This window comes from Hyperoodon ampullatus (genome assembly GCF_949752795.1).
Source record: "Hyperoodon ampullatus genome assembly, chromosome: 7".
NCBI lineage: Eukaryota > Metazoa > Chordata > Mammalia > Artiodactyla > Ziphiidae > Hyperoodon > Hyperoodon ampullatus.
Window position 1 is genome coordinate 59883403 of NC_136920.1, and position 18995 is coordinate 59902397.

Consider the following 18995-nt stretch of genomic DNA (forward strand, 5'->3'; position numbering starts at 1 on the left):
TGGCGGAGGCTGGGCATGCAGTGGATATTTAGGAAACCAAGGAAGTGGGAGTGTGCTTGTCCTTAGCTAAAGCTCAGGGCTGCCTTTCTGCTGGACTGGCAGTACTGGTGTCCCTAGTCAGTAGTGGGCAGGGATGGTGCGAGAGAGGTGCTGCACTGGGACAGAGAAGGGGCGATGAGATTTAAACTCTGCCCTTGGGTGTTGGAAAGGTAGTTAAAGGACAGAAGGATGAAAGTTTTGGCTCCAGCAAGAGGGACTCAGGCCAGACCTGCAGAAGGACTGGTTGGCAAGGATTAGGGAGATTCCAGACAACCCTTATTTACCCCTGGACTGAGTGCCCTTGTGAGCACAGCCAGGTCCTGGGCTCTACTATGAGGGCAAGGGAGACAAGAAGGGGTACAGGCTCTCAGGATACCCCAGGCTAGGTTGGGGGTTGGGTGGAGATGGACCCCCCACAAATGGGACAACCAGGAACAGAGCAGGAGCAGCACTGAGCTGCATGACTCAGCCTCTGAGGCTTAGGAGCCCAAGGGGGTGGTCAGGGAGGACTTTCTGGAGGAGGCAGCCTGGAATCAGCACCTGAAGGTGGGAGGATGTGGTTCATTTACTCATTGACAACAGATAGTTTTGGGGGCTTCCACGTGTCAAGCTGGTGCCTGGTGCAAAAAGTGAAATGGAGGGAGTGGTGGGCCAGCTGAGCCCGGCCGGGCTTGGGGCACGTGCTGACAACTTGGGCAAGTCACTTCCTCCCTGTGGGTGTTTGTTTCTTCATCTGTAAACGGCAGGGCTGGAGCCAGTCGAAGGATGGCCGGAGGAGCTGGACTTGAGGACACTGGGAACCATGGAAGGGGCTTTGAGCAGGCGTGGGACGGTGGTTGGCCCAGTGGAGAGGGGCTGGAGGGAGACAGGGTAGAAGCAGGGGCAGCAGGGGGGCGCTGGTGTGATGGTGAAGCCTGAGCTGGGCCCTTAGGGTTGGGGGGGAGGGGACCCCCCCAACTTGTGGCCATTGCTGTCTCAACAGGATGACACTCTCCTCTGCTGGTCCCTGCTTCCTTGTGGGTGGAGATTCAGTGATGTGTCATAGCAGCCGAAGGGCTTAAACCTCCAAACTCAGCCAGGATTAGGGTGGAGCAAGTGAGGCAAAATAAGTGAGTGCAAAATATGAGGGAGGGGGGTGACCAAAAAGCTCAGTAATCAAGGTAAATAATAATTTTAGGAAATATTTAAAAAAATTTTTTTTTTTTTTTTTTTTTTTTTTGGCTGCGCTGGGTCTTTGTTGCTGCACACAGGCTTTCTTTTAGTTGCAGCGAGCGGGGGCTGCTCTTCATTGCGGTGCACGGGGTTCTCATTGCGGTGGCTTCTCTTGTTGCGGAGCACGGGCTCTAGGTGCGCAGGCTTCAGTAGCTGCGGTGTGTGAACTAGGTAGTTGTGGCTTGTGGGCTCTAGAGCCCAGGCTCAGTAGTTGTGGCACACAGGCTTAGTTGCTACGTGGCATGTGGGATCTTCCCGGACCAGGGCTCGAACCTGTGTGCCCTGTATTGGCAGGCATAACCACTGCACTACCAGGGAAGCCCTAAGCAATTTTTTTTTTTTTTTTTTTTGCGGTACGCAGGCCTCTCACTGTTGTGGCCTCTCCCGTTGCGGAGCACAGGCTCCGGATGCGCAGGCTCAGCGGCCATGGCTCACAGGCCTAGCCGCTCTGTGGCACGTGGGATCCTCCCGGACCGGGGCACGAACCCGTGTCCCCTGCATCGGCAGGCGGACTCTCAACCACTGCGCCACCAGGGAAGCCCCAAGCAATATTTTTTAAAAAATCAAAATTAATGAAAAGAAATCCAAGATAAACAAAATATCAAAAATTTAAATAAAGAGATTCAGTATCACTGATTTCTTTTCTTTGCCTCAGGCTCTAGCATGGCTTAGCAGGGCACTGCTCCAAACTTCTTTTTTTCATGCAGCTGCCTCCTCCAGGAAGCCTTCCCTGATCCCCGCCTGGTGAGGGCCATGTGGGCTGTTTTCGCCGGCTGGGTAGTATCTGACACCCTCCAACCTGAGATTCCTGGAGGGTGGGTACACGTCTGAGGTCTGGCTCGTGCTTCTAATGCCTCGAATGAGGTTGTCCTAGAGGGGTGTCAGTGCGGAGTCCCGAGTCTGACCTTGGCCTGAAACCTTTAGTGTAGGATTGGAACTTGATAGAGGCCCAAGAAGGGGCTGGGCCCTTCTCAGGGACAGAGGTGGTTTCCTGTTTCCCAGCCCTCATCATTCCAGTAGCCTGGTTGGGCCATCATCCATCATTCCATGTTGCATCTTGAGAATACTGCCTGACCTGTAGCAGCTGCTCAGTTAGAGCTTGTTGTCACTGTCGAGAGGCAGTGAGCAAACTGGTTAAGAGTCTGGAGCTGCACCGTCCAGTAGAAATGTAATGCGAGCCACAGGTGCAATTTGAAATTCTCTAGTAGTCACATTAAAAAGAAACAGGTGAAATTAATTTTAATAGTATATTTTATCCAAATATCCAAAATACTATAATTTCATTACTGTAATAAATAGAAAAAATTATTGAGATGTTTTATATTCTTATTTCTTTGTGCTAAGACTTTAGAATCCAGTGTGTATTGTATAGAGCACACTTCATTATGTGGCCACTTTTGGAGTTTCAGTAGCTATATGTGGCTACTACTAGTTACTGTATTGGACAAAGCATATATTCAAATTGCCCCTTCCCAGCTGTGTGACTTTGGCAAGTTGCTTAACCTCTCTGTGCCTCAGTTTCTTCATCTTAAATTGTGAGGTATTACCTCATAGGGTTGCTATGAGACTTAAACAAGTTAATAAAAAGTGCTTTAGGTGCCTGGCATATAGTAAAGACTATTTACATTGTCTTATTAAATTCTTTTTAAAAAAACCGTCATTTGAGTAGCACTGCCATTTTTTGCCAACTCTTTATGAAGTACTAATTACTTAAGATTTATTTTTGAAATATTCACTTTTAAACCATACCTATTTTAGCCCCATCCTAAGAAATAACTGTGAAGTCTACTTAAGATAAATACCTAACTAGTTAATTTTACATGTTCACGCATACCCCCTAAAGTCATCCTGCAGAGACCAGCAGTTTGTGGTTGACCCTGCCCTAGTAGCAGGAAACGTGGCTCTGCCCAAGACCTGGCCCTTCGACCCACCCTCCCGAACAGAGCCCGGGCCATCTGAGCTTGCTGGTGGCCTGCCCTCAGGGATGGCCACTTCTTTCTCCTGCCTGGAAACACCTTCTTTTGGTCCCCATACACATTTAGGAGCAGGGCCCCTGGAGTCTCACGCCCTTGCCTCACCCCTCCACCCCCCGGCTCTCAGGCTTAGTGGAGAGGGCCCTGTCTCCCTGGGTCTCCCCAGGTTCCCCCTGACAGGCTCTGCATTGTGGGGGCCCTGCCTCAGTCGTGCAGCTGCATCTACCCCCTCCCCATGTCTTCCCTGGGGGCAGTCCAGCCTCCTGGCCAGGCTCAACATCCCTGTTACAGCCACTGGTCCTGGGGGAGGGCCAGGGAACGGGGTGTCCAGACTCCCCTCTCCCGCTGGTGTGGCCTCCACCTCTGGGCAGGCCTGTCGTCGGTCTGCCTCCTCACCCCCTCCTCACCCCTGCTGGAAGGCTTCCTCCCTTTAACCATCGCCTGGTTTCCATTAGGCTCCCTGAACCCTTCCCTCTCTTCCTTCTCTTTCTCTACCCTCTTCCCTGTCTCTCGCTTTCTTACGTCTCTTTCCTTTTCCCCATCCCTCGCCCCCTCCCCTTGCCCCCTTCCTCTTCTTCCTCCTGGCATCCAGCTGCCCACAGTGGCCTTGGCTCGTAGGCTTTCTCATTTACCCCTGTCCTTGCAGCTTCCACCTCAGGCCAAGATGAGGAGCCTTTCAGAGTAGCTGCCGCCTCCGGGGGACCCTGGCATTCTGGGCAGCCCAGCTGGTGGTGAGTCAGGGAGGAATGGGGGTCGCTGGGCTGAGTGTGGCAGGCTAAGTCCCGACATTGAGGTGGAGGAGGCTTCCTGAAGGTGAGACCTAAGGTCCCGTTTTCCATTTTGAAAACTGAGATTGAGGAGCAGAGAGACGGTGAGGCCAGAGACCTTGCGAAGAGCCTCCCGAGCAGGCTTTGAAGGGATGAGGCCAGGCAGGGAGGGACCAGTGGGTCGGGTGGGGTGTGTACCTGCTTACTTGATTTCCTTCCATGCCTGGTGAGTTATGGTCTCTTTCTTACTCCCAGATGATTGTGTTATCTTTTAAATTGTAATTTGTTGGAAAATGGTATAAAATTAAAAAGATACAGAGGATACAGTGAAAGGTAACCCTCCCTCTCTTGTCCTGCCAGCTGTGGGTCTCCTCCCCAAAGGCAGTTTCTTGTATACCCATCGGAGTATTCTGTGTATAATGTGTGCATATATGTATATGTATATGTTTTCTTTTTCTTTAACCCAGATTTTTACATAATAAAACAGTGTTCTGCACCTTGCTTTCCCACCCAACAATAAATCTCTAATATCATTGAATATGAACTTCAGAATCTGCCTGTGGGTAATTTTAGTTGGGATTGTGTTAGCTTTAGCTTAACCCTGGAAGAACTGATGTCATTATAATGTTGAGAGCCAACTTATTTAAGAACATCAAATGTATTTCTGTTCATTCGTGTCTTCCTTTGGGACCCTCAGGAGCCTTTTATTTTATTTTATTTATTTTATTTTTGTTTTTTTTGCGGTATGCGGGCCTCCCAACGCCATGGCCTCTCCTGTTGTGGAGCACAGGCCCCGGTCGCGCAGTCTCAGCGGCCATGGCTCACAGGCCCAGCCGCTCTGCGGCATGTGGGATCTTCCCAGACCGGGGCACGAACCCATGTCCCCTGCATTGGCAGGCGGACTCTCAACCACTGTGCCACCAGGGAAACCCCGAGCCTTTTATTTTTTATTTTTTAAAAAAGTACCTATTTATTTGGCTGCTGCGGGTCTTAGTTGTGGCACATAGGCTCTTTGTTGCGTCGTGCAGGCTTCTGTCTAGTTTTATGTGTGGGCTCAGTAGTTGCAGCACGTGGGCTCTCTAGTTGTGGTGCACGGGCTCTAGAGTTGCCCCGTGGCATGTGGGATCTTAGTTCCCTGACCAGGGATCGAACCCACGTCCTCCGCATTGAAAGGTGGATTCTTAACCATTGTACCACCAGGAAAGTCCCTCAGGAGGCTTTTAGAAAAATTCACATAGTTCAATATTTGGATGATAGAAAAGAGATGTAGAGTGAAAAGTTTCCCTCCACATGGAGGTGGGTTTCCAGGGAAGCTGATGGGGCCCAGCGAGGGCCCGGGCAGTGTGTGCGTGTGGTCATGTGTTTTTGTAAATTCTTACAAAAGTAAGATGTTTTTTTTTTTTTAATTAAAAAATATTTTTAATTGAGATGTAATTGACATATAACATTATATTAGTTTCAGGTGTACAACATAATGATTTGATATTTGTATATATTGGAAAATGATAAGATACTCTTTTTTTTTTTCCTAACAAAAAATATTTTAATGTAAGAATCAACATGTGAAATGTAGATCTTGGTTTCCTCACCACAGTGGGAAGGTCAGTTCGGATGGCATACAAGGCCTACCCAGCTTGGTATGTCTATGACCCAATCTCTCCATTAGACAGCCCTCCACCCCTCTGTCCCAGAAATGACAGGTTCTCCCCTCTTTCCCAAACACTTCTGATCTCTGATGTAAGGTTTTGCTCATCTTATGCTCATTCACTTTACCTCTACGTGGAGCAGCCTTTCCTCACCCTGAGGAGCAACTCTGGCCATCACCCAAAGTCCCAGTTTATATCTGATCCCTTCCTCCAGACTTTTAGTGCTCCGCCCTTTTCCTTTAAAATTTGGAACACTGATTTATTATCTATGGCACTGCTTACTTAAGTCTAATAGCATTAACCATGACATTCTTAAAAAATAAAAATTACTTTCTCTTGCATCTGAAAAAAAAAAAAAAAAAAAAAAAGAATCAACATGTGAACATTATATTTAGGTGGTAAAACTCAGGTTACAAATATAAGATAAATATCAAATAATAGCATACTTCTGATTTAATGAAGAACAGTTGTGAGAGTCATGCTTAACACCTTGGTTAAGTAATGAGAGAAATGGGTTGGGGTGTCATAGAGGTATGCAAAAATTTAACAGTTCAAATAATCCTTAGCCCTTCTGAGAAAATATAGATGGCAAATATGTGGCAAATATTTCTGTAATATGGTGGTTTCGATCCATTTGTGAGCATTCTGTTCATGCATTTAAAGTAACAGCAGATGTTTCTGAGCACTGAAAATTAGATTCAAAGTTAGTCTTTGCTCAACAAGTTAATGATACTATGAATCCCTTATATTTAAAAATATAAATCTGTAAAGTTTAAGGTAAAGCATACTTGTTTTCATAGTTACTTTTAGATATAATTGAGACTACACTACCATATATAATCAGCTATGCTGCTGTGCACAGTTAATTCCAGTTACCATATTTTATATTTGCTGGTCATCAACAGCACAAAATTTATGCTCCAAAAGAAATATATAGGGGCTTCCCTGGTGGCGCAGTGGTTGAGAGTTCGCCTGCTGATGCAGGAGACACGGGTTCGTGCCCCGGTCCGGGAAGATCCCACATGCCGCGGAGCGGCTGGGCCCGTGAGCCATGGCCGCTGCCTGTGCGTCCGGAGCCTGTGCTCCGCAACGGGAGAGACCACAGCAGTGAGAGGCCCGCGTACCACAAAAAAAAAAAAAAAAAAGAAATATATGAATCCAGCAAAATGGTTCCATTTAATTTTTCTTTTAAAGACAGATTAACTAAATTTAAGGAAGAACTGGCTTTTCTGATATCTCATTTTCAAATTACTGATACAAACTTACCAGAGAGTAATTATTTATTTTGCCTAACATCAAGCAATCTGCAAGAAGTTTCCAAGATAGAGCCATTCCTTGTTCCATTTCCAAAAATAAATAAAGGCTTTCTAACTGTAAGCATTTACAGTCCTAGCTCTCTAAAGTAAACATTAAAAAACAAAGTACAAAAAATGATCTCTTGGCTTCTGAATAGCCCACTTAGTTAAAGTATTTTCTGTCCCAACACTTTCTCAAATTCAAAAGATATTTACTTCCTAAGAACATGACAGTCTTCATTTCAAACCATTCAGTCTGTTTCCATGGCAACACTGCGGGATTCCTTGGCCACCATAAGTCGCATTAGTTGACTGTGGAATTTCTCAATCTTCTTTACATCTTGGTCTGTTCTATACACCAAACAAACTAAATCATCTGTTACTTTAATACACAAACTCCCATCAGAATGCCTATATTTGAGAACCACACGTGCCTTCATAGGGTCTGTGAGGCAGAGCTTCTCCGCTGCGCGACTGAACTCCTCCCAGGTCTGGTACTGCGGCATCGGCATCGTGGGTCCAAGGCAGGACAGGAGAGGGAGGCAAAGCTACAGACCTGAGGCGACGCGACGCAGCCCACCTGATAAGATACTCTTGTATTCTTTTTCTGAAAGAGGGCATCCAAATTGGGTAAACTTCAGGCCCTGTGGAGTCTGGCTCTGCTTCTGCTCCCTCCTGTCCCCCTCAACCCTCAGTTTTCCCCCATAGAGGCAACCAGCGTCACCTGTCTCATATGTATCTTTTCAGAGATATCTTATGCATTTAGTGGTAGACACATACTGATCTATCCTCTCCCCCCACCCCCTTTTTTTCTTCCCCATGTGAAAGGCAGAATGTTCTCTATACTGTTTTGAACCTTTCTTTGGTCACTTAATACATACTGGAGGTCATCCCTCATCAACATGTAAGGAGTTTCCTCCTTTTTTACAGAGTTTCCTCATTTTTCTTTAATCATTTAGCAACACATCTTGGAGGTCATCTCACACTAATATGTAAAACGCTTCCTCATTTTCTATGGCTCAGTATTCTCCCTTATGACTACACTATAATTTAGTTAACCATAACCTGATTTGGGGGTATTTTGGTTACTTCCAACCTTTTGTTGTTATACACAATGCTGTAACCAATAACCTATGCACGTCATTTTGGACGTGCATCAGGAAGACTGCAGGGTAAGTGCCCATGGGTGGCTGGATCAAAGGGCACAGAAGCATTGGGGTTTCAAATCTATGGTGACATTGCCCTTCCCAGAGGCACTGGCCCGGCCAGGGAGGGGAATGCCTCGCCCTGTCACCACTCCGTGTGGGGAGGTTAAGTTCCTTTTCCTGTGTTTAAGAACCATTTATACTTTTCTTTCTGCGAATTTCTCTGTTCATATTCGTTGCCTATTTTTCTGTTAGGTTACTGGTCTGTGTCTTATTTCTAGGTGCTTTTCACTTTTTAGGAAAATTAGTCTATGTTTGGGGTATGAGTGACAGCCCCTAGTTTGTCATTTATCTTTTGGCCTTGCTTATGGTACCTTTTTATTTTTTTTAATCATGCAGGAATGTTTGATTTGTATATAGTTGAGTATTTTACTCTTTTCTTTATCCTTCCGGATTTGTATCATTTCCAGAAGGCTTTTGCCTCTCTGAGACAAGGGTTTTTTAAGTCCTTTCATGGTTTTATTTATTATAATGAAATCTTTGATTTGTCTGTAATTTATACTGTTGTAAGGTGTAGAGGTCCAGCTTTGTAGCTTGCTCCACAGTTGTCCCGACAATTTAATAATCCATCTCTTCCCCACTAGTTTGAGATGTTACTTTTGTTGTATACTAAATTCTTAGATTTATTTGGGTCTATTTTTTTTTTTTTTTTTTTTTTGCGGTATGCGGGCCTCTCACTGTTGTGGCCTCTCCCGCTGCGGAGCACAGGCTCCAGACGCGCAGGCTCAGTGGCCATGGCTCACGGGCCTAGCCTCTCCGCGGCATGTGGGATTTTCCCGGACCGGGGCACGAACCCATGTCCCCTGCATCGGCAGGCGGACTCTCAACCACTGCGCCACCAGGGAAGCCCTATTTGGGTCTATTTTTGAACTTTCTGTTCTGTTTAATTGATCTATCTGTTCAAGTGCTGGTAACCTGTACTGTTTTAATTGCCATGGTTTTATGTTTTAATATGTGGTGAGGCTGATTCTCACTCTTTACCCTTCCTTTGCCCCACTCCCTCACTTCCAGAATTTTCCTGGCTCTTCCTGCTTGTTTGTTTTTCCACATGAACTTTCAAATAAACTTGTCTAGCCACCGCCCGCCCCCCTGCCCCCCCAATTCTGTGTGTGTGCTTAGCAGGATAGTGCATATTTATAGATTAACTGAGAATTAATATCTTTATGATGTTCTCTATCCAGGAGAATATTATGTCTTTCTATCTGTCCGGCTCTCCTTTTTACCCCTAAATAACACTGCACATTTTTCTCGCTATAAATCCTGCACATTTCTTTTTTTTTTTTTTTTTTTAACTTTATTTATTTATTTATTTATGGCTGCATTGGGTCTTCGTTGCTGCACGCGGGCTTTCTCTAGTTGCCGTGAGCGGGGGCTACTCTTTGTTGTGGTGCACAGGCTTCTCGTCGCGGAACTTCTCTTGCTTCTCTTGTGGAGCACAGGCTCTAGGCGCACGGGCTTCAGTAGTTGTGGTGCGTGGGCTCAGCAGTTGTGGCTCGTGGGGTCTAGAGCGCAGGCTCAGTAGTTGTGGCGCACAGGCCTAGTTGCTCTGCGGCATGTGGGATCTTCCCAGACCAGAGCTCGAACCCACTTCCCCTGCATTGACAGGCGGATTCTTAACCACTGCGCCACCAGGGAAGCCCGATCCTGCACATTTCTTATTAAGTTTATTCTCGGTGGTTTTTATTTTGTGATGCTATTATAAATGAGGTCTTTCATCCTGGTTTCTACCTGGTTATTGCTTATAAATATCGATTCTGTTATATTAATTTTGAACACAGCTATCTTACTAAATTCTTTTATTGTTTGTAATAGTTTCTCAGCTGAGCTTCTCAGGTTTTCCAACTCAAAACTCATATTATTGTTAAGTAATAGATTAACTCTTCTTTCCCAATTTTTATACCAATGATATATTTTTGTTGTCTAGAACTTCTGTGATGATGGAAGTTTTTCTACTGTTTTTCCATTAAGCAAAGTGCTGGTTTTTATTTTAAGGAAGTGTTGATCCACTTCTATTTTACTGGTACTGCAATTTTTGTTTAAGTATGCTGGATGTTGAGTTTTATCATATGCTTCTTTAGTATCTGTGGAGATGAATAGATAACTTTTTTCTTTTTGATCTGTTAATCACTGCTTTGCATCATCTGTTCCTTGACTCTTGCCAGGTCAGGAGTTCTTGAGTATTGGTAGGGGACCTTAGTCCCCATTGCCTAGTGCAAGGCTATTTTGAAAGAACAAATGAATGAATGGCCTTTCCTATACATTCCCCCCGTCCCTCCTCGGGGGTGGGAGGGGTTGCTCCCTCACAGGACCAGGACCCCAGAGGCTGTGTGATGCTGGGTTGCCTCATCTCCTGGAGTCTTCTGCTTCCTCCAGGGGCATGGAGGTGGGGGTAAGCCTCAACCCACAGACTGGGCCTGCAGGGGGACCAGCAGTGGTATCCCTCAATCCCACGTATACTTGCTAACCCCTGGGCCTGGCCCTCAGCTGGAAACTGGCACCTCAGAAGGAATTGGGTCCTTGCCTGGGTCTTGCAGCGGGCAGGAGGGAATGTGTGTGCAGACATAACCACAGCAGTGGCCAAGGCTGTGGATGGGGGTTCGGGTAGTACCAACTCTGAAGGTCCTGGAGGGCTTCCTAGAGGAGCTGGATGCTAGGAGGCCACAGGGGTGGGGTATCAGGTTTCAGGCAGTGGGAGAAGCCTGCGTGTTCAGAGACCAGGCAGTACCTGGCCTTGCCTGGCACATGGGACACAGGGGAGAGGGCTTAAATACAGAGCTTACCCATGGCATGGGAAAGCCACAGAGAATTGTTGACTAGGGACCTATACCTGGGCAACCATGCCTCTGACCTGTGCCCATGTATCTCTTCCAGGTCTGGACAGAGTCCTGCTGGCTGGCTTCTGCTGACAGGAACCATGGCAGAGGCCGGGGATGGGGCCCTATCGGTGGCCGAGTGGCTGCGGGCACTGCACCTGGAGCAGTACACCAGGCTCTTTGAGCAGCACGGACTGGTGTGGGCCACAGAGTGCCAAGGTCTCAGCGATGCCCGCCTGGTGGACATGGGCATGCTGCTCCCTGGCCACCGCCGCCGCATCCTGGCTGGCCTGTTCCGTGCCCACACGCCCCCAGCCCCTGCACCCCGCGTGACCCCACGGCCCGTGCCCATGAAGCGTCATGTCTTCCGCTCACCACCTGTGCCCACCACTCCACCGGAGCCACTGCCCACGGCTGGAGAGGACGAGGGGCTACCCACTGCCCCACCCATCCCGCCCCGGAGGAGCTACCTTCCACCCACCTGCTTCTCCCCCACATCCACGTCTGCCCCAGACCCTGTGCTGCCCCCGCTGCCTGCCAAGCGGCATTTGACAGAGCTCAGCGTTCCGCCCGTGCCCCCTCGCACTGGGCCCCCCCGCCTGCTGGTGAGGTGAGTGGATGCCGTCCAGAATGGAAGAACATGGGCAGAGGATCTAGAGGGTTGAGGCGGGGGCGTCTGTGGCCTTTGCCACTAGGGTAAGAAAGGCACCTTGGTGGAGGGAACAGCATGTGCAAAGCTCAGAGGTGGGAAGCGCTGTCCTCAGGTGCTCTGAGCAGTGTGGCTGAACTGTTGTGTTGCGAGGGTGGGTTCGTGGATGGCGCTGGTGGGACATGCTGTGAAGGCCAGGCAGGGAGCCCAGGGAGGTTTTAAGCAGAGCGATCGGATGAAAGCTGAGTACCGAAAGGATGACCCCGGCTGCTGGTAAGGTTGATGGGGGAGGAGGCTGGGAGACCAGTGAGAGGGCGCAGGACCATGTGGGAGGCCCCCGCTCAGGCTGTGCTAGTGAGACTGGAGAGAAGTAGGCAGATTGAAGTGAGAGGTCGGCCCTAGCATGGACAGGACTTGGGGACGGCCTGGGCATGAGCAGAGAGGGAGAGAGGAGGCGCATGGCATCCAGGTTCCCATCTTGGGTAGATAGATGGTGGTGCAGTCCCTGATCTGGGACCTGGCCGCAGGAGGGAGTTTGGGAGGAAGTCTGGAGTTCAGTTTGGAGCCAGGTGAATGTGAGATACTGGGAGACCAGGGTGCATTTCTCAAGTCAGGAGGTAGCATGTGGAGGAAGTGGGAAGTGTAGAATGAAGAACTCGTCCTGGGGGACGCAGCAACTGCCCTGGGCCTGGCGCTGGTGCTCCCGTCTTCCCCTTTCACACTGCTCCTGCCAAATGTCACCCGATCCTGGAGGCACTTCTGAGGCCACATCCTACTCACCCTCCCTCCTCCCCAGCACTGTTTTCTCCCCTCATAGCTCCTGGTACTCCTTGTTTTCTTGAGTTTCCTCCTAATTCTGTGGACACGCCATTTAACCTCCTTTACATATGCCCTCCCTTCCTGCCATTTGCTGGGGTGCCCAGCTTGGAGGAGCATCCCCAAGTATGGCTGGATATGTGGGGTGTCATGGAGCTTTATTGCAGCACTTGGCCAAGTCAGCCTAATCTGGGAAGGCTTCTTGGAGGAGGAAGAGATGTGCAGAGAGAGGTCTCCTGGTCCCTGTTACTGTTGGGCACTGTGCTGGGGGCTTTGCCCACATGCTCTCGTTTGATCCCTGCTCAAGTGCTCCGGGGCATTTGTGTCCTGTTTTCAAGCAGAGAAACTAAGGCTCAGAGAAGGGAGGGGGTCACTGGTTGGATCCATGCCAAGTATATGCTAGGGGAGCCCCTGTGGGGAGGGTCTGGGAGGTTTTCCTCACCCAGAGAGGGGCATAAAGTAAAGGGGCCTTCAAAGCCAAGCCAGGGCTGTGGTGTTTTGAGATTTGACAGGTGAAAGCACAAAACGTTTATTGTGCCTTTCCCGGGTTCACACAACTGGGAGCAGCACTGGGGTCCCCCGGGAGCCTGGCTTGTCGCCCGGACTGGAGTTTCCTGGTGCCACTGCACCCTCTAGTGGCCACTTTCCTGCATGTAGCAGTAATTTCTATTTCCTTTAACTCCATCATTAGGATGGAGTGTGTGTCTGTGTGTCTGTCTGTCTATTTGCTTGTGTCTGGGGGTTGGGAGTGGGTGAACAAGGGCAGGAGGCAGGTCCTGTCCATAGAAAGTTCACGAAGGCTGAGGAGGCAAAAACCCCAGTCGAGGAGTGGAGGCCTGGGTTCCTGCCTAGAAGGCAGGATACCTGAGCAGGTCCAGCTGGCTTCATGACTCTGATTAGGAGCTGCCCCTCTGGGCCTGTTTCCCCATCAGGTGTCCTCCTTGGCCCTCCATGGCCCTCCATGGCCCTCCATGGCCCTCCTGGTACTGACATCTGAATTCAGGAGACTTTCTGGGTAGAGCAAGAGTCCTATCTTCACCCCAGGGTACCAGGCCCCACTCTCAGATCCTCAGTCTGAACTTAGCCAGCGTCTGGGAGAGGCCAGACTCCCATGGTCAGGAGTCCGACCCCTTGTAGCTAGAGGACCCAAAATTCATTCCGTGCTCACAGAATTTGTAGGCAATTATTCCTTGTAATTTGGGGCTGTTCCTTAGGGCAGAGTGGCAGGTGAGCTGCCAAGCCTGGCTTCCTGTGTCCTGGGGTCTTTGACATTTGGAATTGTGGGCATCTGCAGTCCTAGCATCCTGGGCTCGCAAGGTGTACAAAGTCTTTAAAGCCCAGAGGGAGAAAAACTAAGGGCAGACAGAGCCTCACATGTGTGTAACAGGCGAAGGCTGGGCAGGTTTGGGGCGAGGATGCAGCCTGACTGGCTACCCTGTCCCCTCATAGCCCCTTTCTATGACTTCAGGCTCCGTGGTGCACAGTGGAAGACTGCTCAGCCTGGCCTGCTCCTGCGCCCCTTGCAGGAGTCCCTGCTTCCTGATGTGGCCTTCCTGTCCTTGCCTGCACCCTCTAGTGATGAGGGTCTCACCCTCTCAATCATAGGGCCTCTTACACCAGATCAGGTGGTGACTGAGGGAGCATTTTTGCCTGGCTCTGGTCCATCACTGGGCTCCCCAGCAGAATTTGGGATTTAGTGACTCCACATGAGGGCATGCCTGGCCAGTTTGTGTGTGTGCACCCATAGGCGTGTGTCTGTCAGGGTAGTAGCGTGTATGTGTATTTTTGCATCCGCACATGTTCTGAGGGAGGCGATGTATGATCCTAACATATGCATGCAGGTGGGGATTTATACATTTTCAGTGGTGACTTGCTGTAGTGTGTGCAAATTTATCAAGGCCTCTGTGCACACATACATGTGCTCATGCGTACTGGTATTGTGGGGACTCCCAACAGCGTGAGTGTATTTGTGAGTGCGTGTGATGTGGGTGGTGAATTGGCATGTGTGTTATTTGTGTGGTGTGAGCCAGTGTGTGCTTGTGCTGTGTTTGCACGTGCTGCCAAGAGGCTGAGCCCCCTAGAATGTCAGCTCCATTAGTGCTCAGATGCTTGTCAGTTTCATCTATGACTGAATCCCCAACATCTGAAACAGTGCCAGGTGCCTAATAGGCACTCAGCAAGTGTTTGCTGTGTTCGTAAATAGATGAGGCCTGCATGAGCTTCTGTACTGCCAGGCGCTGAGCACATGTGCTGCCCACGCTGACTCAACCCCTAGTGGACCCTGGACAGTAGGGTTACAGGACACCCCAAATCCCTTCCCACTGCTCAATCTCTGTCACCCCAGGCCTCTTAGAAAGGGAGAGACTTCAAGGGAGGCAGGCAGAAAAGGAGCAGGGATGGGGTCCTCTCCCCTCTGTGCCAGCTCAGGACTCTCAGAACCAGGTTCATTATTCTGCCTGGCCTGGGAGGACCCCACTGCACCCTCAAAGGGTTTGCACACCCACCATCACTTAAGCCTGTCATAGGGAACTAGCTGACAAGTCCAGAGATGCTGAGAAACTTGTTCAAAGTCACACAGCCCAGCGCAGGGGAAGCTGATGTTCACACCCTGCCTCCTAGCCTGGGACTGTCTACTCAGCTTTAAGTCTCATAGATATGAACCCTCTGAGCCTGCTTCCCTGAGCATGGCAGAGAGGTCATTGCTGATCCAGGGTTCCAGGGTCACCCTGCAGAGCCCCTCCTAGGCTGCTCTGGGCCTCTGTTTCCTCGTCTGATACCTGTATGTCTGGCGATACCTTGGGAAGAGGGAGTATTTGTCCAGACGGGACAGCTACCAGCTAGAGTCACACTGCAAGGCCTCCCACCTGTGCCCTCGACCACCCTGCAGCCCAGCCAATCCATGGTCTTCCTGAAGGCTGATCACTTGTTGCCAGGGCAGAACTTGCTCCCTTCAGAGAGCCTCTTTCCCAGCTTCTCTGGGCCTCCTTGTGGGCGTGGGGAGGGGACAGCCACGGCCAGGGCCCTCTGGGTGTCCACTCTGTAAGGTCCTGCTAGATGGCACTGGGGTGGCTTGTCCACTCACTCCAGCTGGGTGGGGGGGCAGCCTGGGGGCGGAGAGGAAGTGTCTGTCCCGGGGGATTCTGGGTGACTTTTCTCTCTGTCTCAGTCCGTGTTTTCAGGAAGTGTGTGTGTTGGCCAGGGTTGCAGGGGGGCGGGGGGAGGCGGAGAGCAGGAAGCTAGAGGAGACCGGAGCTGGATTCCGACACAGACACACACGTACACGTACACACACTCACTCGCTCTCCTGGACAGACCCACAGTTACACATAGGAACACACACTCAGACAAGTGATCACAGACACTCAGACCCAAATCACGGGTGCACAGATCCATGCCTGGACCCAGACGCGGCCTCAGACATACCAAGGGAGTGGGGCCGGGCTGTCTGTGAGACCAGCCCAGGTCGGACACAGGCTGCACACGCAGGGAACGGCACACGCTGGGCCCGGCTGACCAGAGCCACAGGAGTCCTCGGACCCCGGACCCAGAGGGCGTCAGAGGGTGAGCGAGGGGCCGCCTTGGGCTGGGCTGTCGGCCAAGAGAAGGGGTGAGGCTCCTCTGGCGGGCCTGGGAGGGCAGGAATCCCTGTCTGTCTGTCTGCCACCTCTCCGCAGGCTGGGTTTTCTGTGCTGGTCTCCTCCCCCTCCCTGTTTTACTCTCAGAATTTTCTGTCTTCTTTCACTTTCTCTACATTTTCTGATTTTCTCCTGCCCTTTCCTTTTCTCCCCTCTCTCTTCCCCCTCTCTGCCCTGGGCTTTCCAGGTCTCCATCTCCCCATAAACCTCTCTCCCGGGTCCGCTGGGAGCCCCCCGGGGCCTGTTTTCTGGGCTGCACAGACTGCTCCTCTGGGGGGTCTCTGCCCTTCAGGGATCTGGTGCTGATCTCGGTTCTGGCTCCCTGCACCCCACTGAGGATTGCCTCCAGAGGCTTAGGTGGCTTCTCTCAGGGTCAAATTCAAGGGTGCTGTGGCTCTGGGCAGCTCCTACCAGAGCCGCCTTGCCCTCCCCCCAGTCCAGGTGATAGGAAGGCCTGCCAAGGGCTGGCACTTAGCTGGCGACTTCCTATCCCTCCTTCCAGGGCTGGTGGTGTGGTGGGGGTGCCTGTGTCATTGGGGGACTCCCCCCAATTGCTGTGATCCCTAATGAGCTCAATAACCCTGTGCTTGGGCCACTGGGGACATAGAAATTCCTCTAACCAGGTCCTGTCTGTGTACCTGGCCCTGCCCTGCGCCCTTGGCTCATCTTTCCATAGGGCCCAGCAGACACCTGCACCTTCTCCTCCAGCCAGGCCAGCCCTGGGATGGGGGAGAGGGGCTAGTACAGTTGTGAGCCACCTGAAGGGTGAACTTCCTCCCCCCACTGCCTTCACAAGCCAGCACAGGGTCAGGCCTGGGAAGCAGAAAGAGCTGCCATGGGAGACCTGGGCCTCAGCCCTTTCCTGCCCATGATAGCAAGACTCCCAACTGTGTAAACTTAGAGGAGGGAGCAGTTTGGGTGGACTTCCTGGTGAAGGAGGCGTGTCCTGAGCACAGGGGAGTCGATGATCCGGGTCATCTGGGGATTAAACAAAAAAAAGACTCCCAGCAGGATGTCTGGCACATAGGGGTTACTTAGCAAGTGGTAGCTATATTGTTCCAGGGTGAAGTACAAAGAGCTGGGTGAAACCTTGGTTTTGAGGGTGGATGCCAGGTCAGTCGGGCACTGCTGTATGGAGGGATGGAGAGCTGCTGACCTCCAGTAATCAGTGTGTGAGTGGGGCGACGGTCATTCATTCATTCAGAACACAGTCAAGGAAGCCCCCTCTGTGTTGGGTGTTGCTGTGGCACGGAGAGGGATTGGCCTGAGGGGACTCAACAGCATATGCAAAAGCTGAGAGGCATACCGCAGACATCACATCTAAGAAAGTGAGACCCCAAGAAGGGCTTTCTCTGCTGTGGCTTGGGCAGAAGTAAGGAGGACAGGGCTCGGAAAGCGCTAGAGGGGCTGACCCTTGGGCCTTATGATGGAGAAGGAAGGGCGAGGGCAGCCACGGAGGAAGAAAGAAACATAGGGCTGAGGCCTGGGCCCCAAGTAGGACGAGGAAGTGGGCAGTTGGGAAAGATTGCCCCTGTGGGAAGAGGAGGTCAGAAGAGGAGGCAGATGTGTCCAAATCAGAGTCTGATCCCACCTCTTGGCCCTGCTGGTGAAAATCCAGGAGCTGGGTTTGGGCTGGGCCCCTCCAAGGCCTGTGTGACCCTGTAGGGGGAAAGTCCTGATTCCAGGACAGGGTATAGGCCTGGGTCCTTGGTCCGCTGAGGTCAGTTCAGTGAAGCAAACATTGACAGACACAACTATACTGAGTGCTCAGAAATGTGGGGACTGGAGAAGCCTCAGGAGGCCCCTGGGGCATGAAGGGAGGTGCAAAGTGGAGGGGGAAGATGTATGATTTGCACCTTTGGAAGGAGAAGTAGGAGATGGCCAGATGGAGTTGCGTTCCTGGTGGAAGGAACAACATATGCAAAAGCCTGGAAGCATGCATGTATGGAATGCAGCTCAGTCAAGGATGGCTGGAATGTAAGAGTGGATCAGTTCAAGGCCAGCCTGAAATATTCAGGCTGCCCCACTCTGCAGTCCTGCCCATCTACCCTTATGGTGATTGACATAAATAGAAAGGAGTGAAGGGAGAGTCAGGGTCCACCCTGGAGGAGAGGGCAATGGGACAGGTTCCTGGCCCATCCTGTGGGGCCTGAGCCTCCTGCAGCCACAGGCGGGATGAGAAAGTTGTGCTGGTGACATGTGGCAGTTGGCTCTCCTTACTGAATTATCAGTGAGCCTGGAGGCAGACCAGAGAGGAACCTGAGGCTCAGAGGTAAAGTGACCTGCTTTGTAAGGACACAAACTGATGTGAGGTCTAGCTGGGATGCAAGCCCAGACCCACCTGGCTGCACAAATCTCATTTAGTCTAGGACAGGCCTGCTTACACCTGTTGCCCTGACATAGTTATTAATAGGGCCTCTTTTTTTTTTTTTTTTTTTGCCGTATGTGGGCCTCTCACTGTTGTGGCCTCTCCCGTTGCGGAGCACAGGCTCCGGACGCGCAGGCTCAGCGGCCATGGCTCACGGGCCCAGCCGCTCCACGGTATGTGGGATCTTCCTGGACCGGGGCACGAACCCGTGTCCCCTGCATCGGCAGGCGGACTCTCAACCACTGCGCCACCAGGGAAGCCCCAGTAGGGCCTCTTTTAACTGTCAGAAATGTTCTGGTTTATATGATTAATTATATGGTCACTCTACTCTTACCCATTCTGGCTTGGGACCCTCATATATCCCTCAACCCGCAGATACAAGGTTGGCTGTGTGTATTTGCCCTAAACCAATAAAACAAACCTTCTTAGGCTGAGGGCCCAGGCTGGAGTGGGCCGGGCCCAGGAGTGCCCAGATCCATATGTCACTTGGATAGAGGAGAAAGGGGCTGAAGGAGCAGAGAAGCCAGGAATGAGGGGCAGGGGGTGAGCAGCTCTGTGTGGGCATCCTGGAAGCTAC

The 18995-nt window shown here is 50.9% G+C and overlaps 2 protein-coding genes across 4 annotated transcripts in view; one reads left to right on the plus strand and one right to left on the minus strand.

Annotated features, from left to right (window-relative positions):
• Positions 1–7183: 7183 nt before the first annotated feature.
• Positions 7184–7438, minus strand: LOC307056326 (signal recognition particle 9 kDa protein-like; the record flags this gene model as incomplete). The annotated part of the gene is made up of 1 exon (XM_079709018.1): positions 7184–7438. One exon carries the CDS (start codon positions 7436–7438, stop codon positions 7184–7186), a length of 255 nt encoding a protein of 84 aa, XP_079565144.1.
• A 3613-nt stretch (positions 7439–11051) lies between these two features.
• Positions 11052–18995, plus strand: part of ARAP1 (ArfGAP with RhoGAP domain, ankyrin repeat and PH domain 1) — a gene marked incomplete at both ends in the record, with an annotated part of 40745 nt that continues 32801 nt past the window's right edge. For all 3 annotated transcript variants that reach the window (XM_079709012.1, XM_079709014.1, XM_079709013.1), the window contains one exon: positions 11052–11560. In XM_079709012.1, coding sequence (XP_079565138.1) covers positions 11052–11560 — 509 coding nt within the window. The remainder of the gene's footprint in view (positions 11561–18995) is intronic.